Raw genomic sequence first — 23,100 nt, forward strand, 5'->3', positions numbered from 1 at the left:
GTCTATGCCCTCCTCTGCTAAGCCCAGTGACACGGTGCAGCACTTCCTCGGCGGGAAAACATATCTGAAGCTTGGGCTGTCAGATTTGCGGTCAGGACACCACACACCCACAAATTGGCCACTTTGATGATGTTCTTTGAAGCTCATCATGCACCAAATGCAGACGGCCATGTCTACCAGCGTACACGTCTACATCCGCTTTATAGTAAATTGCTCACAATCTAGTATTTTCCGAACATCAAAAAGTTCACATCAATCACAGGATTTAATAGCACAGCACTTTTCCTCCAAGCAATCATATGAAATTTCCTTCATCTGATTACACACATCATTAGGCTGTTAGGAAGGGTCATCAATATCAGAATGATGGGGGGTCTGACATCTGGTACACACACCCATCAGCTGTTTACTGCTCCCAAGGTGGCCGGATGTCCACAGCCCAAACAGCTCAGCTCCACACATGGTGGCTCAGGTGCTGCAGCTCAGCTCCTATTAAAGAGAGCAGGACCAGAGCTGCAGGACCCGAGAATAAAACTACCAAGTGTACGGAGCGGAGGTGTTCGGGTCTGTAGACTGTGTGCATCCAGACGTCTTGGGTGAAGCAAACAGCTGATAGGCCAGAGCCCAACCAATCTGATATTAATAACCAATCCTACAGATAGATTATAAATATTGTTAGCCTGGAAAACCCGTTTAAATATTATGTTCACCCAGAACTAATTTATTTCTGTGGAGGCAAAATTTGCAATGTCAAAAATGATGTCTCAGAAATAAATTTTGTAATATCTCCTAATTATATATGTAATGTAGTGGAAGTGCATTCAAATATTTACCAATCATCATCATACCCAGTGGCCAGCGCCACTCCGGAGCTACCCAGCGGTCAGCGCCACTCCAGAGCTACCCAGTGTCCAGTGCCACTCCGGAGCTACCCAGTGGCCAGCGCCACTCCAGAGCTACCCAGCGACCAGCACCACTCCAGTACTACCCAGCGGCCAGCGCCACTCCGGTCCTCTTCTGTGGCCTACACGATCTGAAAACAGACTAGTCGGATCACTCCAGGGGTTTGTGTGTAGACCAAAGTCGCTAACTCAGTGCAAGTCTATGGAGCTTTGATGCGAGTCACAGACTTACAATGGGGAGAGCGGTGCCGCCCCATACACAGTGTAAGCTGGCAACACTGCCAAGCGGTCTTGTGTGCCAGAAGACCAGAGCAGCACTGGAAACCAAGGAAGACTTCAATCAGTAACCAGTTTAATAAACTTACACTACATAAAGTATTAGGACAGATTAAAGGGGGGAAATAATTCTGAGACTTCATCTATTCATTAAGCTAACAGAGAATGAAAAAGAGTAAAACATAAAGCAATACAATACTCTAATAATGCCGCCATACACTGCCTAAATAAAAGTGCTCGTACATCGCCATGATTATGTTGATGTTTTTAAGCCAAGCATCAGCATTCAGCAGATAATGGGAACCGGTCATCAGGCTTTTGGCATCTAATCTGAGAGCAGCGTAATGTAGTGGCAGAGACCCTCATTCCAGTGATGGGTCACTTTGACTGCTTGCTGTAGTCTTGATACAATTATTGTTTTATCAGCATGAAATTATCACTAGATGACTAGCAAACCTACTGCCAGGTAGTCCAACCATATTCATGAGCTACGTGTTGAGGTCCATATACAGACCACGAAATATGCTTGTATGAACGTGGCCTTATTCCGCCATCCTGCATGGTACCCGGCATGACTGTGTACAGACCAACCTTGATGCCTGATGAGAGCCCAATAACCCGGCCCCATCAATTAAACACAAAGGGCCGAGTTAGCGAGCTCACAGAAGGAGTTTGAGCTGCACACGCCCATCAGACCATATGGCGCCAAGTACTAGTACGGATAAATAAAGATCATTTTTAAAGGTGTGCAGTGAGGCAGGCGCGCACAGAATAGATAGCTGGGGTCCTAATTAGGAACGACATCATTTGCTGGAAGCAGTTTAACACACGAAATCTGATGAAAGGTACCTTTTAAGCTTCTGGAGGAGAGTAATGGAAGCAATTGTCTTTTTTGCTTCCAAGTCCTGAGTGCATATTCAACAGGGAAAAGAAATACGGAATATTTTTATCTTTTTTTTTTAGAAACCTATGTACGTGTACATTGTTTTTTTGCAGCAATAAAGCACTGTTCCACTAATGCTGATTGAACGAATCATACATGTTACATAAACGAGTGACTGGATCAGTGGATCTTTGATGGCATCCCTCTTAAGAGAAATCCAGTTCATCCATTTAAGAATAAAAGAGAAAACGTTCTTGCTTTGCATTTCTTGCATATGAGGCCGCTGCCCCTAGGAATCATGCACAATCCATGAGTACTGACAGATGACATCCAAGTATATTAGTTCCATGCCAAGTGTTTCTTACTGGTGAGGTTACTGGTTATTATTACCACTTAGTATTATGAGGAGGTTTCTAAGCAGAATGCATACAGGGCAGTGCAATGATTGTCACTTTAAAGGTAAGTCATGCACTAAAGTGTTAAACTCTCCAAGCAACAAAATGAACTTACTCTGCATCATCTGACCGCTGGCTGCCGAATCTACGAGACCAAATATAGAATTAGACACACGTGTGGGGAGAAGAACTCATAGAACGTCCTCACAATGAAGAAGATGGATTATATCCGCAATCGAAAAATATTTCCGCTATCAGACCTGCGCGGGAGATCATCTATGCACGGTGATCACTGAACCCGAAAAGGCTTTTTGTTTTAAGACAGCATTAAGTTTGAGGGAAAAATTGGCAATTCGTGGCTTATAATTAAACTTTCCCGGAGAAGCATTGCACGGCGAATAAGCCTCGTTACATTGGCATGCCAGAGCCGGCATGTCACTCTCCACAATGAGAAATGTTATCCATTATGACTTTTCTTCTAAATTCCAGTGCCAGTTTATAGCCAATACCAAATTCTAGCCTGTACAGTATATATGTCCTTGTTCAACAACTTTCAAAAAGTCTCATAAAAGTCAAAATCTTCAAAAATGATAATTATGGTGATCCACAAGAACAGTGTGGTTTGCGAGCAAAATACATGGAAATCCTACTAAACCAATGCGGGTCAAAAAGAAAAGTATTACGACTAGATACATAATATGAAACCACAGCTTTTCTTGCACAATAACTTCCCTGCATTTACCCAACAAACTCTTATAGACATGTGAGGAAACCGTGCTGGCAGTGACTTATCTTCCGGGAAAACAAATCCAACTTGCCGGATCCTTCTTTCCCCCGACAATCTGTTGGAGTTGAGTTGGGAGGCCCCCATACACATTAGACGATCAGTCAATCACGCTAATATTGGTGGATTCAGATGACTTTAGGCCTAGGTCTACGGAATCCTTTAGTTCGCCAATCCTGAGATCGCGGCTGCCCGGCTCTGGCTGTGAAGTCAATGGTAGTCACAGACATCTTTGTTGTTTCTACCTTGGAGACGTTTCCGCAGTGGCTCTCTCAGATGACACAGGGGCAATAGGTGGGGCATGTATGGGGGAGCCGAAACACATAGCTATTCGCTAAACTAATAGTTCAGCTGTCCGCTATCTAATATGTATGGGGGGCTTTAGCATCCCTTTAGTGATGAGCGAATATAGTTGTTACTCGAGATTTCCCGAGCACGCTCGGGTGACCTCCGAGTATTTTTTAGTGCTTGGAGATTTAGTTTTCATTGCAGCAGCTGAATGATTTACAGCTAGTTGCCAGGCTGAGTACATGTGGGGGTTGCCTGGTTGCTAGGAAATCCCCACATGTAATCAAGCTGTCTAGTAGCTGTAAATCATGCAGCTGTGGCAAGGAAAACTAAATCTCCGAGCAGTCATAAATACTTGGAGGTCACCCGAGTTTGCTCTGGAAAACCCGAACAATGAGTGTACTCGCTCATCACTACATCCCATTGATATGTCATAGCTGCTATAGGCCTCTGAGGATACTCTTCCTTCTAAGCCGTTTAAAAAGTTAAATAAATCTGTAATTAGGCTTGATAACTTCATTTTTTGGCCATGTTCATACATTTGGCAAAGCTGCATTTTTTTCTGCATGTTTTCCACAGATGTCTACACCAAAAAACAAAACAAAAGAATAAATCGGCATCAACTGGTGCGTTTTTTGCATTTTGTATCCGTTATCTTATTTTGAGGCATTTTTAGTGCACCTTTGATGCGTTTTTCTTTTTGGTGTAGAAATTGTGACTCGGCTCTCAAATATATAATTTTTATATGCTTTTTCCTGGATCACTATAGTAGCCTGTGGTGGAAAAAAAAATAGCACAGCATCATGTAGCATCATCTGAAGAAGGCCACAAACATCTATTTATCTATCCTGCAATCTAAAAATGAAATTACGAAAATTTACTTCCTAAACTACATGAGTGCCAAGTTCTCTTATCAATACTTCAAGAGGTCAGACCCTACTTGTGCACCACTAACTCACGAGTGCTGCAGATCTCATGAATCATATGCACTTTGAAAGGTGAAATGCGGCAGAGTTTCCACACAAAGAAAACAGCAGAAAAAAATGCAGTATATACGCTGCATGGGAACACGGCCTTAGACGGTTTTAACTCTTTCCTTTCCAGATCTCTAAGCTTAGAGGGAGCACTGTATGAGAGGCTGCATTTCTTTTTGTTAAAAACAGAGCTTCACCACAACGTATTTCTACTATATATTATATGCATCAATGCACACATCCACATATATGAAAAATAAAAGTGCCAGAAAACTAATCGACGCCGCATTATCTGACCTCAACAACTCAAAGTCAGGCGTTTCAAGTGTTTCTTCTGGCTGGGACTTGGGATCCGCACATGCGGGACTGTTCTGAATGGGGCTGCACATTTGTTTGCTTCTCATAACATCATTGCTTAAGTCACATGAATCTTCGGCTTTGCTGCTTTCGGTCTGTTGTGACGGACTGTCAGAAGTGGAGGTGGTAGGGGCTTGAGGATTACGAGGTGGTAAAATAGTGACTGCTTGGAGGGAGCTACGGAAGCAATTTTAGACAATGTTACACATTATGGGCAGCATGAGACATAGTAAACCCTGCAAAAAATATATAGAAGAAAAATAAAGTATTACCAAGCTTTTATAATAGATATCAAATAACAGACACCATTATTAGTGTGACGAACACATTTCACATAGAACATGACAAGACACAAATACCAAGGTTACTTTATTAACAGATTTGTTACATGTAGGTTTACATTCAGCCTCTACAGCAAATAACTATTACTACATAATGGGTAAAACAGCTCGTCCATTTGGAGGGTTTGTGAATGCACATTTAGGCTATGTGCACACGTACAGGTTTTTTTCGTGTTTTTTCGCGCTAAAAACGCTATAAAAACTCATTAAAAACGCATACATTATGCATTCTATCATTTAGAATGCATTCTGCATGTTTTGTGCACATGGATGCGTTTTTTTCCGCGAAAAAAATGCATCGCGGTAAAAAAATGAGCATGTTCATTATTTTTGCAGATTTTCTGCGTTTTTCCCGCAATTCTATGCATTTGGGAAAAAACGCACAAAAAACGCACCAAAAACGCGTCAAAATCGCTGTAAAAACGCATGCGGATTTCTGGCAGAAATCTCCGGTTTTTGTCAGGAACATTTCTGCAAGAAATCCTGACGTGTGCACATACCCTTATAGAAAAATTAAAAAGGTGCAATAAAGAAATCCCATTTACATATACTGTCAATCTTTTGCAGAAAACGCCTCTCTTCAGGCACAGTGACAAAACATACTTTTGTTTTTTATGGACACAACAGATACACAAAACAATTGTAGACTGTGTATGACATAGGCGATTTTCCAAAATAACCTCAGGTCCACATGAAAAAATATCAGAAATGTGCTCTAGACTGGTCTGATTTATGGACCCGATCAGTGCGTGCAAATACTAGACAGCTCCCGCACCTGCCCGCTATGTGGATGAGCACACGGAGGCAATAAAGTCCACAATTTGCAGACATGACATCCACCAAAGTTCCCGACTAGTCTGAACTTAACCAGAGCCAACATGTCTCATGAACTCAAAGCTTACTGCCAGGTTATCGCACAGACAACAGCTGACCACTTTGCAACCCCAATAATCCACATACCTCAATATTAGAAGCTACCAAACACTGGTGGTCTACAAAACGTAAGCCAGATTGCTGCATAATTGGTCAATATAAAACAAAATGTAAATCAAAACTGCAACAGCCAAGTTTCTAAACTCGCACCATTCGACACTTATTACATACATACTATAAAATCTTATCACATCAAGACGTTCTCTACCATCTTATCACAAAGCATTTCTGACCTCTGCTTCTTTTCCTTTTGTGGACTGATCTGTTTTTTGTCCTCGCCTTTTTGTTGGGCAGAAAATGGCACTGGAAGGAATTGACTTAATGTTACGGCAGGGGGTTTGTGGCTGACCGAGATTCTTCTGACCATCATATCATCTTTTTCAGTGTCCGCAGTGCTTCTGTCCTTCTCTACTTTACAGGCATCTTCTACTACCGTAGCAGGAGGTTCTACATCAGGGGTGTTACGAGAACCTGCAGAGTCTGTTTTCCCAACCTTGCAAGGTGGCACGTCACTCCTGCAGGAACAGGTGACAGGACGTTGGAAGTTTGTGAAGTTGAAAGCGCACACCATGCTTTGCCTCTAGGCAGGGTTATCCTCAACAAGCCAAACCCAGAAGTCACTGTAATTATATTAGTATTAAAAACTTCAATCATCAAAAGAAATTACTGTCACGGCAAATCCATGCACTGATAAGTTATTGCTTGGACCACACCACAGATTATCCTGCTCAGCACACGGCACACAAGAAGCTCACACATGATGAATGTCCTCTTGCAATTCTTGCTGTTGTCCATTCACTTCCATCGTTTGTTCTAAAGCTTTTCCATGATCTTCATGTCCATATGAGTCATCCAAGGCAGGTGAAGGATTATGGAGCCTGGCACACTTCTGAAAAGTTCCCATTCTGCGTGCCAACATGTCGTCCCGTTTGGTATCTAGGAACTGTCCAGCAGCTTCATTTTCAGGAGGTGCAGAAACATCTGGTGTCCTACAAATCTCAGGTTTGGCAGGCCTACTTACATAACAACATTTGCAACGGTTAAGTTTAACAATGTTCCACACTAATATGAGAGACATTTTTGACATTTCTACAAGGAGATTTAACATCTTAGTATTCATGTCCATTTATATTCCACAACATGCGGCATGAAACAACTGCTGATCGCGGCTTGTTTGCTGATCAGCGGTCGTATATCATCTTGTTTACACAGGTATACCGTGCATAAGACGCACACTGACAATGGGGTGGACATATCATTGGTGCAACCTGTGAGGCCGCACAGGCGTCCAAGAGGTAAGGGGGCCACCACCGCCTCCAAAACATGTGGAATTGTGCATTATGATGAGCCATTAGACTGCAAAGGGCCCTGTTTTTGCACAGGGGCCCTTTTCTGTCTGTCAATGCACTGAACAACATTTGACATTGTTCTCGGCAGCACAGGTTCAATTTACACAGGATGATGTGCTTCCAAGAATGATTATCTTTTGTCAAACCAAAAGATTCTCACCCGATGAATGAGCAGTTTCCCTGTTCGTCAGGGAACAAGCATTAAGATTGTTCTCAATAATCATACAGAGTCAATGAACCTCTAATCTTTAGGGTTTATTCTGCTCATTATGTGTTAAAGAACATCCCCATTTGCCTAATGGAATACTGGACTTGTTTAAGACTATGAAACTTATTAGATAAAAAGTACCATCACGTATAAATGATTTCCCATATTACACCATTCATTTACAGCTTTCCTTAATTTATTATGCTAAATAGTCCATTAATTAACCATCATATACAAATAGTGCAGCATAGTAAATGAAACCAAAAATGTTAGCTAAGATAACTCTTTACAGTATACCTTGGACTGGATTGCAAAGCTGGAACCTTTTCCAAGACTTCAACCTTCGATGTGTCTGACAACACAGCTTTGGGACATGATATTTCTGTGACTTTTTCATTCCTATCACTTGCCTCACCAGTACCAGGTTTGGCAATGCACAGTTTATTCCACTTTTGTTGGTCAATTTCAGTCACTGGACCAAAGCGCACAAATTTTTGCTTATTCCTGGCCCTCTTCTCTTGCAATGATAACTTGCGTTTGCCAAAGTCATCATTGGCTGCTCTGGTCACATCGATGTTGGGACTTTGGATGTTATCTTGGGATTGAAGCGGAGTACTTTCACTTTGGTTCCATGAAAACAAGACACAAGAAATTATTGTGACATATGTTGAGTGTTAGTTTTGTTAATCTGGGTTAGAAAATATCACTCCAGCTGTTATAACCTGCATCTGTTAAAAAAGATTTAGGTTTCACACAAGTACCTCTCCAAACACACGGCCTTCTAAAAATTCCCCAAAATTTTCTCAAAACACAACAGAACTAAAGACTGGAGTACTTGCTCAGTGGACTACATGTTTTAGCAAAAAATTTTGTGTAGCCCACAGAATAATGTTAAAAAAAAAGCAGAAATTCTACGCAAAGTGTCAATCATATCATAATGCTATGCCAGCCTATAACATATGTAAGCAGCTGGCAGGATCTATTAACAGCATAGTCTTATTGGGCTTACTTTATATAAAGCAGCTATAAAATCACTATCAACACTCAACCAAGAAACACACCTATCCTCAGAAGAAAGCTTAAGTCTCTGCCAGGTTTCAAGGTCCGCCTTGGTTATTGAGGCCGATCCAAAAACTTTTGGTTCCTTCTGATTCAAGGCCGCCCCTTGAGATTTGCGCTTGGCTAAATCATCTCTCTGTATGTCCGGAATCTTTTCATCTTCTGGTTCGGACTCTACATCTTCAGGTCTTTGAACTATATTGCCCTTGAGAACGACAGCCGTTGTTTCTGCCGATTGTTCTTGACTTTCACGTTTGCTGGACACAGTGACATTTAGACAGTTATGGTTATGTTATATCTATATTTTCTTCCAACTATTCTCTGAATATGGACACTGCTTAAAGCAGAAGACATTGACAACCCTTCTCAGATGTATTTTCTATATTAAGCTTCTTCCATTTCCTATTTTCAAAGCCAAACTGTGAAACACACATGCATCCTATAACAGTCCTTAGACCTTTGCGAAAATACAAGGCTCATTGGATGAAATACGGTATACGTAGGTATGCATGCTTCCCATTTCATTTCTACTTAAACGACAGAATATTTTGCTTACCTTTTATCCACAGTTTGTTTAGGGGAAGCAGGGGTGGAATTCAAGGTGTTGTCCTGAGAAGGTTTTGATTTATTAATGTAAGAGCCCTGTACATATTGATTAAAAGGTGTTGACATTTTAGGTTGGTTCATCCTTGCTCTCCGCGTGGCCAGGTCATCCCTTTCAATATCAGGCACTCTGCACTCTTCTTCTTCCTCAGAATCCACATTAGATGGGTTAATGTTCTCGCTCCGAGGCACTAACTCCGATTCATGGTCTTCAAGAAATTGCTTTTGACTGAGATTGATAAAATGACATTATACAGCTATCCCACTAGGATAATATCACTTCAAAACTGCAAAAGGCAGATCCCACATGCAAAATATTAGTGGGTTAGATATGACTGACTCCATTCTTGTGACCAAACAAGCAGACAATTAACAACAGGACAGTTTCCTGAAAAATTAAAATCTTCTGTTCTCCATATTTAGAGATGACAAAATATATTATAAGGCCAAATCTTCTCTGTAAAAGAGCGAGGAAGCTGAAAGGTTCTTCAAACCATATACAGTTTAATGATATACTTGAAAGTTGAACAAAATATATTCTGTAATTTTTGGCTACCATGTGCATAACTAATTCAGAGCAAAAGTGATGTACATTTCCAGAACACTCAGACAGAATACAAAGCACGGGCAACATCTATTCACAGCAATTCAGCCCATGCCATGCCTACACAAACACAACTGATTCATGGAAAAAGATTAATAATAAAGCTATTCTTGTACCAACAAAGGATGGAAAAGCATAAACCACAAATGCAAGTCAATCTCACGCTTGGCTTCAACAAGTTTAGAACTTGTCACCAATTTAATTTAACAGGGAATTAACCAGACATTGGGTTACATTGTGCATATACTGTGCACAACCAAAATAAAAAAAAAATATTTTCAACCTCAAAAATTTTAATTAGAAGCTCAACCGAAAAATCAGCTTTAAGTAAAGTATAAAAAAACATAACATATTACTTTCTGAAAATAATATTTTGATCACAAATTCCAGGTGGGAAGGAACACAAGCAACTCTTAGTCTAAAAGTTTGCAAACTAGATCTCTGACGAAGAAAGAAAAGGAAATTTCGAGATTGCTGTGAACTATAGACTTCTAAAAAGCTTGAGTTTAATGAACAGCAAAAACAGAACATTTGATTTCGGTCTCATGAGTTAAATATTGATTGATTGATTGATTGAGTAATTTTTTGAATTTAGTTTTACCTTAAAAAAATGAAAAGAATTAGATGATGTAGTTCATACTTGAGAAACATATAGGGATTAGTGATGAGGGAATATACTCGTTACTCAAGATTTCCGGAGCACGCTCGGGTGACCTCCAAGTATTTTTTAGTGCTCGGAGATTTAGTTTTCCTCACCTCAGCTGAATGATTACTTAGGCAGGTAACTGGTTCATGCAGCTTTACATGAACACCCGATCCTTACACTATGGCTGGTCCGAATAACTAAAGCAATTGTTACCATCCACCTCTCGTGTCTCCCCTTTTCCTCATAGTTTGTAAGCTTGCGAGCAGGGCCCTCGTTCCTCCTGGTATCTGTTTTGAACTGTATTTCTGTTATGCTGTAATATCTATTGTCTGTACAAGTCCCCTCTATAATTTGTAAAGCGCTGCGGAATATGTTGGCGCTATATAAATAAAAATTATTATTATTATATTATTAATGATTTACATCTGTTAGAAAGCTTGATTACATGTGGGGATTTCCTAGTAACCAAGCAACCCCCACATGTACTTATGCTGGCTATCAGATATAAATCATTCAGCTGCGGCAAGAAAAACAATCTCCGAGCACTAAAAAAATACTCGGAGGACACCCGAGCGTGCTCGGGAAATCTCGAGTAACGAGTATATTCACTCATCACTAATAGGGATCCTTCAGACTTTATTTTCAGCCTTTATTGTGGCTGTAAAACACACTTTCACTTTTTTTTCTTTGTTTTTTTTTTTTTTTTTGGGGGGGGGGAGACATTTAATAGTTACATTTGTACAATCCATTTTTAATGTCTTGCTAAGAACTAGCGATGTGCGGGCATGCTCGTGTGCTAACCGACTGACTTCGGCGTGCTCGAAATATATGTTCTAGTCCCTGCAGCTGCATGTCTCGTGTCTGTTCAACAGCCGCAACACATGCAGGGATTGCCTAACAAACCTAATCGCTGCATGCAGCCACGGGGACTCAAACATACGTTTGGAGCACGCCAAAGACACTTGGTTAGCACACAATTCACTACTAAGAACCTTATCAGAAAAAAAACACAAGAAAATATTTGCTACATTTAAAAAAATAAAGCGTTGACCAACCAAGAATAAACTGCTATAGAGAAATCAAGAAAAAAAAGCTGGTAAGCAATCTACATCTGCTCCAAGCTGTTCAATTGTTTTTCAAATTCCATGAACTGACAATTACGAAAGACTGCCATGATATCATTCATTACACAATTTTGAAAAAAAAAATGGTTATACCAATAAAAACATCATCATTTTCATATTACGGTATATTTATTTTTATAACCATCAATAGTAACAATTTGTAATGAAGAACAGACATCTGCCATATAATACATGCATGTCCATCTACCAACGGGTTGTTAGGAACCAACATATTATTGCGGTGCACATGCGTTCATGGTTGTCTCTATAGGATAAATTGCACATTACACATGCTCCCACACGGGACAGCAGGTGCCAGGAGGACAGACAATAGGTGTAATTGCTGCACTCTAGACAAGCATTCCCGAACCGAGCAGCTGACCTGCCGTACCGCTTGGCTGCCGGCATGACCTTAATTCCGACCTTTTGAAGGCTTTTTAGTTTCCGAACCTCTACATCACCCAGATCAGACCGGTCCTCCGTATCCTCTTCAGGTTGCTCAAATAGATCTTTAAGCTTGTTGGCTTTTCTAAGGAGGCCTTTAAGGGGAGCCACCAGTGTGGTCCCATCTTTCTCATTGCTTCCCTCACTATGTTCCTCCTCAATAGTTTCTGGACGACTTGGGCTAGTAAGTTGTTATACATCAAAAGTAATAATGTTAGAGCAGCGTAAATGTAAAGAACAAGCTACAGTACATAATAATGGAGGAACCAATGTTAATTTAGTTTTTAAGGGCCTGGCCTGGAAATTCTTGCCTAAGTATCATTTAATAGAACCCATTTTGAAGTCTATAAAACTAGACGATGAAGACATAACGTGCCTGAATCTTCATTGTGGTATACAGCCAAAACATGTAAAGATGGCCCCTACTCTGGTGGACCCATGAGCCCATCCAATACATGGCACATACAAATACACAGCTCAGTAGATTGCCTCTGATTTACGTTGCTAAATCTCATAGGTCAGAAATTGAAGCTGATTTTCCAATGCTTAGCCTTAGACCATCTACCAGTATTTTCTGTACTGAGGTGCCATGAAAAACATTTATCACTGACAAAAACTTAGTATAAGCCAAGATTTAGGTCTATTGTTAGAAATGATCAAAAACTCAAACCATAATTGCACTGCTTTGTATTGGAATCAGAATAATTTTTCGCTTCCCCAATTGTAACTGGCAATATATACTGTCAAGATGTACAAAAAAAAAAAAAAATCTGTGTTGTACTGATTCTCTGTCCCTTTTCACTTTTAAGGCCAAGAAGCCTTTATGTCAGAAGTATCATAGACTTTATCCACAAGGATGGTGGTCATTATTGATCTCCAGTAATTTCCTTTCCATGATTAATGAAATCCAAGCATATATTTATACATTAGATTTGCCAGAAAAACATGTCTACAAGTTTGCTGGAACATCAATTGTGACATTACAATGGAGGAGGGTCAGTTAAATATTGGGGTTCATTGTAATCCCACCTGAATAATTAGATGGGGAAAGATTAAACCACTCATTCTTATCATCATTATTATTATTTAGTATTTAAACTGAACACCTCTTCCAATTGGTGCTGCATTGATTCTGTAAAAGTTTTTCTTTTTCTTCTGTTCCACTCCATTCCAAAGTTATGTCCCTCTATAACAGAGGTGGGGAATCTTTTTTCTGCCAAGGGCCTTTTGGATATTTATTCCATCCTTCGGGGGCCGTACAAACTCCGCCCACAAAGTACATCCTGACTGTCACTGGTGTCAGGACGTAATCTTTCATTGCATGCCCTTCAGTGTTCAGTATTGATCATTGCGTGTGTGTGCTACCAGAGCAAGAAAAAATTAATGAGCTGGTTGTAATCAAAATACAGCTCCCTGCCCAAGAATGGGGTCCCTGAGAATCTGCTCGGGGGCCTGATAAAAGGTCATCGAGGGCCGTGAATGGCCCTGGGGCCTGAGGTTCTCCACCACTGCTCTATAACAATGGCACAAATTTTTCCTTCAACCGACTGGGCGTGTACCACAGAGCTTCTCATTGGATGTTTACCTTTTTCCTCTGATGCTGGCCAATCAGATCACGGCCACGCCCATAAAGGTGTTCTGAAACATGCCCAGTAGGTTTAAGGGAACCATTGCACCATTATTAAAGGGGGTGTAACATTGTAATGGAGAGGCACAGGAGAAAAAGAAAAACTGTTCCAGAATCAATGGATCAGCACCAATTGGAGGAAGTACTCAGTTTAAATGAAAAAAAAAACACAAAAACATTAGAAAATCCACTTTAAGGCTATGTTCATACATAGCGCCGGGTCCCTGCGGGTTCTCCCGCAGCGGATTTGATAAATCTGCAGGGCAAACCCGCTGCAGTTATCCCTGCAGATTTATCGCGGTTTGTCCTGCGGGTTCCGCTGCGGGATTTTACCCCTACTATTGATGTTGCATATGCAGCAATATGCAGCATCAATAGTAATGTTAAAAATAATAAAATAATGATATACTCACCCTCTGAGGTCCCGATCTCCTCGGCGCTGCAGGCGGCGGTCCGGTTCCAAAGATGCTGTGCGACCAGGACCTTCGTGATGTCACGGTCATGTGACCGCGACGTCACCGCAGGTCCTGGTCGCATAGCAAACCTGAGACCGGACGGCCGCGTGCAGCGCTGAGACTTCAGAGGGTGAGTAGATCATTATTTTTTTATTTTAATTCTTTTTTTTTTACACAAATATGGTTCCCGGGGCCTGGAGGAGAGTCTCCTCTCCTCCACCCCGGGTACCACCCGCACATTATCCGCTTACTTCCCGCATGGTGGGCACAGCCCCATGCGGGAAGTAAGCGGATCAATGCATTTCTATGGGTGCAGAATCGCTGCGATTCTGCACAAAGAAGTGACATGCTGCGGGTTGTAATCCGGTTTTTCCCGCAGCATGTGCACAGCGGTTTGCGGTTTCCATAGGGTTTACATGTTACTGTAAACGCTATGGAAACTGCTGCGGACCCGCAGCTGCAAAATCGCCGCGGTTCCGCGGTAAAAACCGCAATGTGTGAACATGGCCTAAGGCCGCACAACATGCAATTCATTGCATCTATTTCATATATTCAAAAGACCACCTAAACACATTAATTGGAGGAATTAGACACGGTCATTGCTCCCCAAGCCTCATACACACATATTATATAAACTTTAATATAGTTAGGCAACAAGGCAGTGTAGGAATTGAAAAAAATAAGGTTAAAAAGCATGAAAATCTACAAAAAAAACTGTGTGTTAGTGAGATATAAATCAGCAAGTATCCATGTGAATTATCTATTATCCTAGTGCTTAAATGTAAGAGGGCTCGATTTTACTTCGGTCAGGTCTCTGTGTGAATACAGTTTTTATATAAACCATCTGAGCATGGTTTATGTTATTCTGTCTGCATGCCGGAGGGGTCTGCTTTAGAGAAGAATGTGTTGGATGTTAGAGAATAGAACTCCCTTAAACAAAAAAAAAAAGAAACTTTTGGAATTGAACCAAAGCAGTCACCTCCGAAATGTGCTCAATGTTTAGCGAGTTACATATGTTCCTGTAATGCCTCCAAAATCTCAATCTAATTCCGGCCTACTACCACTAGCAGAGGCTGAACTTCAGATTTACAGGGACGGAAAGCAATAATCCATTTACACGATGGGCCATATATTACGCTGAAAAAGTCCATACATCACTGGCAAATGTTTTACTACATAATAGAAAGGGGCTACTTCATAAATCATTAACTCTACAACCAGACTTATGAATGGGGTTTGGATCATTTTCCTAAAACTGAAGCCAGATTGTCAATAGAGTGTGACCGGCTAGAAATCACTGCCACTGTTTTGCCATTCCTAAAGTCTGGTTTTCTTAGTTGTAATATTTTTCCAGAATGGAAATAAAATTGGATATTGAGCTAGGTCTACTAAAAGGAACAGGACTACGATTTACAGGGATTCTTAAAAGACAGTACTGCTGACACAAACGCAGATGTTGGGCACCCTACGCACTAGGGCCTGCAGACATTGTGCTCCCCAACCAAGGCCCCTACCTCTTACAGCATTGCAAAAGTACATGATCACTTTTTTGACTATTTCATTTTGTGCATCTAATATTCTGTGATGATTTCTTGGTGAATCTACATTTGGTGGAGCTCCATTTTTCTCAAAAATCCAAACGTCTCGGGTCAGATATAACCAACTATAAATCAAAGTTTCAGTCACCTTCTTCTAAACCGTATGTAGATAGTTTCTAAGCTACTCCTAGTGGCAGCCAAAGTGTTATACAAGGGATTTTCATCCAAGTAAATAACATTTATCAAGTACCCAAAGATAGGAGATAAACGTATGACTGCTGGGGGTCTGCCCAGTGGCACCAATCACTAGTAAGAAGGTGCCATAGTCTCCAGGGTGAGTGGAGTGGTAGTACGCACCACTTCATACACTTTCTCCAGGACTGCCGGAGATGGTGCTTGGCTATTTCAATCAGATACTTAGAAATTAAACGGAGGGGGTGGCCCAGGGTTGTCAACTTGACTTTTTAATTTTTCTGTACTTAGGAAAAAAAAAAAAATCACAGACGGACAATTTTTTATGGACACATTATAAAACCATAAATCATTATGATTATCAGTGATCCATGTCGACAGCCCATAATTCTGATACAAAAACATCAGCTGCATTCACTGTGAACTCTAAAAGGCTGATAATTACAGTAAAAAAGATCTGTATAGGTTATTCCAGCTTAAAAAAGAAAATAAAGAAGCCTCAGGATGGGGTAACAAAGTCTCCAACAATTATACACTTATATAGTGGATAGGTGATGAATGCATTTAGTAATTAAAAAAAAAAAACTTTGAACAAACGTTGGAGTTCTTATTAGTATAAGACTATTATTTAGAATTTTACACCCATTTATATTCCACAGGCCTCATTCAGTGATTTTTCATGCATGTAAAAAAAAAAATAATAAAAATGGTATTTTGTAAAAACAATGCTTTGGATACGACTTTCATCAGTGCTTGGTGCCTGTGTCAGTTTTTCACATCAGTGTTTCATCAGCGATTTTCAAGTATTAAAGAAAAAAAAAAAAATAATAAGATAAAATTACAAAGCTTCTCATATCCCCTGCAATGTTAAAGGGGTTACTTTATTTATAAGACTATCTTTGTTTGCCTGTTTTATCCAGTGTTAGCTCAAGAACGATCACTTGACCGCTTCTGCCGGTGATTCAGCTGCTCCACGTCAACAGAGCTGCTCTACTTCTTCCAGGGTGCTCTATCGATGGGGCGCTACTGCTGATTGACGGCCGGAAAAGCCACTGCTCTGTCGACGTGACGTGAAACTGCTCTGAGCCGGCAACTACCTGCCTGTTAGTTTTTTACTATAAAACAAAAAACTAACAAACAAACAAAAAAATTATTTAGTCATGGACAACCCCTTTAACACTGCAGAGGACAGGAAAAACTTTGTAATTTAATTAATTAATTTATTTTTAAGATATGAGCTGAACAGACCAGGCAGATATTTAGCACCTACCTGCCTGCTAGTCCTTAGGTGCCCAGTAAAAAATTAATTAACATATAGTCCTGGATAACCCCTTTCATCACGGACAGCACACGGAATGCACATTGATGACCTCCATATGCTTTTCAAGGACAGATAGATTTACATAGACTCCGCAATGCTGACAAAAAACAGACCTATCAGATTTTCTTGAAGGCACACGGCTCGCGAAACATGGACATGTGAACATCTCCATAGACTAGAATGGGTATATGTTCCATCCGTAAAAACCATAGATAAAACGTATACGTGAAAAATGGATGTCTGAATGTGGCCTAAATAGAAGAAAAAGTTAAATAAAATCCTAATAAATGGAAAAAATAATAAATCTATTATTCATCATAGGCCAAACATTACCAGGGTTGACCTGGGCCAGTGCTGCACTGGAATCTACAGAAAGTATTGGTCACCAGCGCTGTTTATACAGGACACTACTAATGTCAGGTATCACTGGAAATTAAATAAGATATGAAGGACGCAAGTGGTGCTGTTATGGTAGTAGCACACAAGTACCTGAATGGCCGTTCTCCGCCTAATGGTGAAGTGGCGGTGCTCCAGCTTTTCCGGTAGTCCTCCCGCTCAGCCTTCTTCTTGCGCAGGGGAGCTGGGATGTAAGCAGTCTGGTTGCTCTTGTTGGGGAGGTACTGGTTAAAAGGCACTATTATTTTGTTTTCGCCAAAAGAGACCCGTCTGGCGGACATATCATCTTTCCTAACATCGGGTAGCCGTCTGTGAGGTAAATCAGACTCTGAATCGCTTCCTCTACCTAAAAAATGAAAGATAAGATCACATTGAAAAAAGAGCGGAGTCGAATTACACATGTTGACCCACTGGTCCATATAATTTACGGACTACGCTAAAGTCCTGAGATTCCATCCATCTGGAAGGTGTAGACTTTGCACAAGAAGACAAGAATGTAGGAGATAATATTATGGGCCTTATGTAATATATGTCCGTGCAATCTCCTGTACAATCCAGACTCATAACCGACTCCAAGTAATCTGCCAGAACGTACACTGAGACTTGTTAAAGCCGTCGGCCCTTCCAGCTCCTGCTGCGCATATTTAGAGCTCATTTTGCAGGCCTTCGACATAAGTGCTTTCTAAATATTTCATTATGTTTTGAGCAAATGTCAACATTGAAACCCAACTCTTGTGTGGGCAGATTTATAGCAAAACCACTTAACCTTGCTTTGTTTCCATGTCGGGTATCCTAGCAAGTCTTCCTGCCAAGCCTCGATCTTCAGATATATACACTAGGTCTTATTTCTTCCACTGCTTGTTTGTTTTTTTGTGCAGTTTTTCAACTTTATTACATTCCGAAGTTATTTAGCCACTGCTGCTTTAATAAAGGCCATTATGATGTTGTGGAAGTATTTGGAAAGAGCGGCCAAGGTTTAACATAGTTTACAATAAAGTTGGTGTTTTATGGGGCTGTATACAGTGTCAGATGCTAGTGATCTCTACACTTCTTCTATACAGATGTAATAGTACACAATCAGAAAGGGAGCACATTGCTATATATACACACTAATAGCTATCTGTACGCATCCAATTGATTAGAGGACGTGTACAGTTGTCTTTGCAATCACCTCCCAATGTGAAATCAAGCAGCACAAGAAAAACTTTTTAGAATGTATTGCAGCAAAGCCAGGTAGGCTAGGGTTAAATCCTAGCACTACAGGTTCTGATTATGTGCACCTGGATAGCTATGACAAGAACTAGGCCATGTGTTCACTGCTCTCAGTCAGATGGGGAAGCTGAGCAGAGAGGGTTGTATTGGAGCTGGAGAGAGACCAGCCAGAATCTCTGCGAGAAGACATGTTGTGCACAACAAACTGCAAGTATCACTGGCTTCTATGGACTACAGGGATTTTGTGTGACAGAACTGAGACTAGCTCAGCCGTTTGTGAGTAGCCAGGGTCTGTACTGTATAGTTGATAGTGTCTGGGCAAGGCTAGGGATTTCATGTTTTTGGTTTGGTTTTGGAACTGCACACCCAGTAGAGATAAACAAAATTCTGTGTGTGATATAAAAAAAAACCTTGGTGGCTTTGTGTTCCAAGCGGCTACCCTAGAAGCAGCAGTCAGCAAACCTGTAGCTCGGGAGCCACATGTGGCTTGCAGTCTATGAATTGTGGCTCGCGGCTGTCTTCCAGCTTGGTGAATTAGCTCCAGGTCTAGCAAACAGGTATTAAGAGCACATCTCAAAATGGTGAATTTTGTGGGTAGACCTGCACAGAAGAGAAGATCTGGATGCATTTATACTGGTCTTCGGGGTTTAGAGATAATTTAAGTATGGTACGCTGGAGACAAGATGATACTATCTGAGAGATGAGGTGTTTGAAGCTGTATGCAACAGTGTGTTGGGAGTGCTTGGTGGGAAGAAACTGAATGAGCAAATTGTGGGAACCACTGGATCTTGGCATACTGCTTTGGGGTGATTTCTGTAATAAAGCTTTTGAGGTCATTATACCCATAATGGTGGCTCTGCTTGCGACTACTGTAAGGGGGGGAAGGGAGCTAGATGTGGCTCGCAACTCTCTCCTAGAGCTAGATGTGGCTCGCAACTCTCTCCTAGAGCTAGATGTGGCTCGTGACTCTCTCCCAGAGCTAGATGTGGCTCACGACTCTCTCAAGAGCTAGATGTGGCTTGTGACTCTCTCCCAGAGCTAGATGTGGCTCGTAACTCTCTCCCAGAGCTAGATGTGGCTCGTGACTCTCCCAGAGCTAGATGAGGCTCGCGACCCTATCCCAGAGCTAGATGTGGCTCACCACTCTCTCCCACAGCTAGAGGTGGCTCGTGACCCTCTCCCAGAGCTAGAGGTGGCTGTGGTGTGTGAGCATGTTCCTACAGACTTGTTCACTGTGCGAGTAGCCCATGTGTTCCTGTTTCCATAATTGTTCTCTTGTGTCTACAAGACTGGGGAGTTACCCACCACTCCTCTTGGGCTATCTGCACAAAAGCTGTTCCACTCAGCATGTCCACATGGACTTTTCCTCTCTGAACCCTGTTCACACAGGTAATATACAGATGATCAGGTTTTTAAATACATCAGATAGGGATTGCATACATCAGTTAGGACTGCTCTGATATGGGTATACCTTGACGTTTGGTGGAGCAGCTTAGTATACATTTTTTGCAAAAAACGTATCAACCAAATACCCTGTTTTTTTACATCTTTTTACTAGCACTTGCAGATTACTGTTATTCTTTGAAACTGAGTGTTTTTGGTTCTACCATGCTCTTTTGTGTCTTCAAGTTTCTTGGTGGTGTGTGAGCATGTTCCTACAGACTTGTTCACTGTGCGAGTAGCCCATGTGTTCCTGTTTCCATAATTGTTCTCTTGTGTCTACAAGACTGGGGAGTTACCCACCACTCCTCTTGGGCTATCTGCACAAAAGCTGTTCCACTCAGCATGTCCACATGGACTTTTCCTCTCTGAACCCTGTTCACACAGGTAATATACAGATGATCAGGTTTTTAAATACATCAGATAGGGATTGCATACATCAGTTAGGACTGCTCTGATATGGGTATACCTTGACGTTTGGTGGAGCAGCTTAGTATACATTTTTTGCAAAAAACGTATCAACCAAATAACCTGTTTTTTTACATCTTTTTACTAGCACTTGCAGATTACTGTTATTCTTTGAAACTGAGTGTTTTTGGTTCTACCATGCTCTTTTGTGTCTTCAAGTTTCTTGGTGGTGTGTGAGCATGTTCCTACAGACTTGTTCACTGTGCGAGTATCCCATGTGTTCCTGTTTCCATAATTGTTCTCTTGTGTCTACAAGACTGGGGAGTTACCCACCACTCCTCTTGGGCTATCTGCACAAAAGCTGTTCCACTCAGCATGTCCACATGGACTTTTTCTCTCTGAACCCTGTTCACACAGGTAATATACAGATGATCAGGTTTTTAAATACATCAGATAGGGATTGCATACATCAGTTAGGACTGCTCTGATATGGGTATACCTTGACGTTTGGTGGAGCAGCTTAGTATACATTTTTTGCAAAAAACGTATCAACCAAATACCCTGTTTTTTTACATCTTTTTACTAGCACTTGCAGATTACTGTTATTCTTTGAAACTGAGTGTTTTTGGTTCTACCATGCTCTTTTGTGTCTTCAAGTTTCTTGGTGGTGTGTGAGCATGTTCCTACAGACTTGTTCACTGTGCGAGTAGCCCATGTGTTCCTGTTTCCATAATTGTTCTCTTGTGTCTACAAGACTGGGGAGTTACCCACCACTCCTCTTGGGCTATCTGCACAAAAGCTGTTCCACTCAGCATGTCCACATGGACTTTTCCTCTCTGAACCCTGTTCACACAGGTAATATACAGATGATCAGGTTTTTAAATACATCAGATAGGGATTGCATACATCAGTTAGGACTGCTCTGATATGGGTATACCTTGACGTTTGGTGGAGCAGCTTAGTATACATTTTTTGCAAAAAACGTATCAACCAAATACCCTGTTTTTTTACATCTTTTTACTAGCACTTGCAGATTACTGTTATTCTTTGAAACTGAGTGTTTTTGGTTCTACCATGCTCTTTTGTGTCTTCAAGTGTGTTGGGAGTGCTTGGTGGGAAGAAACTGAATGAGCAAATTGTGGGAACCACTGGATCTTGGCATACTGCTTTGGGGTGATTTCTGTAATAAAGCTTTTGAGGTCATTATACCCATAATGGTGGCTCTGCTTGCGACTACTGTAAGGGGGGGAAGGGAGCTAGATGTGGCTCGCAACTCTCTCCTAGAGCTAGATGTGGCTCGCAACTCTCTCCTAGAGCTAGATGTGGCTCGTGACTCTCTCCCAGAGCTAGATGTGGCTCACGACTCTCTCAAGAGCTAGATGTGGCTTGTGACTCTCTCCCAGAGCTAGATGTGGCTCGTGACTCTCTCCCAGAGCTAGATGTGGCTCGTGACTCTCCCAGAGCTAGATGAGGCTCGCGACCCTATCCCAGAGCTAGATGTGGCTCACCACTCTCTCCCACAGCTAGAGGTGGCTCGTGACCCTCTCCCAGAGCTAGAGATGGCTCACGATTCTCTCCCAGAGCTAGAGGTGGCTCGCAAGCCTCTCCCAGAGCTAGATGTGGCTCGCGACTCTCTCTTAGAGCTAGATGTGTCTCGCCACTCTCTCCCAGAGCTAGAGGTGGCTCGCGACCCTCTCCCAGAGCTAGAGGTGGCTCACGACCCTCTCCCAGAGCTAGATGTGGCTCGCAAGCCTCTCCCAGAGCTAGATGTGGCTCGCAACCCTCTCTCAGAGCTAGATGTGGCTCACAACTCTCTCCCAGAGCTAGATGTGGCTCACAACTCTGTCCCAGAGCTAGATGTGGCTCGCGACTCTCTCACAGAGCTAGATCTGACTCACAACTTTCTCACAGAGCTGACTATTGCTTGCAAAGTCAGAAAGGTCGGGGACCACTGCCCTAGAGTAAAAATAACAAAAAAAACATAACATTATGGTATAAAGTATATTTTTTAAAATCTTAGTCTTTAACTGTCCATTTAAGCACATTTAGACCTATTTTGTGTGTACAGCTCCTATATGTGTCCTATATTAGCTGCCCTCTCAACTGCTTGCAGCCAAAGGAGAAAAAAAAATGAGAGCAGAAAGTGTATACTGAAGGCTATATAGAGAAGAGAGGACTTTATTTTTTCTCTTAACTACAGGCAGTAGTGGCGGAGGAGTGAAGCTGTAGTCTATAACCATAGTCACATAAGCTTTCATAGGAGCAGTATACAAAAAAAGGTACAAAGTGGGTTATGAATGACGAAGTTTTTTTATTGCTTTATTTCCTAAAGTTATGTTAT

General features: G+C 41.4%; 1 protein-coding gene across 1 annotated transcript in view; it reads right to left on the reverse strand.

Moving 5' to 3' along the window:
• LIMCH1 (LIM and calponin homology domains 1) overlaps positions 1-23,100 on the reverse strand; it is a 366,814-nt gene that overhangs the window by 68,646 nt on the left and 275,068 nt on the right. Inside the window, exons 8-16 of the mRNA XM_069744541.1 lie at positions 17,793-18,045; positions 12,109-12,351; positions 9,306-9,581; positions 8,752-9,006; positions 7,988-8,311; positions 6,889-7,149; positions 6,367-6,648; positions 4,800-5,036; positions 2,572-2,601 (exon numbers count right to left, since the gene is read on the reverse strand). Coding sequence (XP_069600642.1) covers positions 2,572-2,601; positions 4,800-5,036; positions 6,367-6,648; positions 6,889-7,149; positions 7,988-8,311; positions 8,752-9,006; positions 9,306-9,581; positions 12,109-12,351; positions 17,793-18,045 — 2,161 coding nt within the window. The remainder of the gene's footprint in view (positions 1-2,571; positions 2,602-4,799; positions 5,037-6,366; positions 6,649-6,888; positions 7,150-7,987; positions 8,312-8,751; positions 9,007-9,305; positions 9,582-12,108; positions 12,352-17,792; positions 18,046-23,100) is intronic.

Source organism: Ranitomeya imitator, chromosome 1, assembly GCF_032444005.1.
Source record: "Ranitomeya imitator isolate aRanImi1 chromosome 1, aRanImi1.pri, whole genome shotgun sequence".
NCBI lineage: Eukaryota > Metazoa > Chordata > Amphibia > Anura > Dendrobatidae > Ranitomeya > Ranitomeya imitator.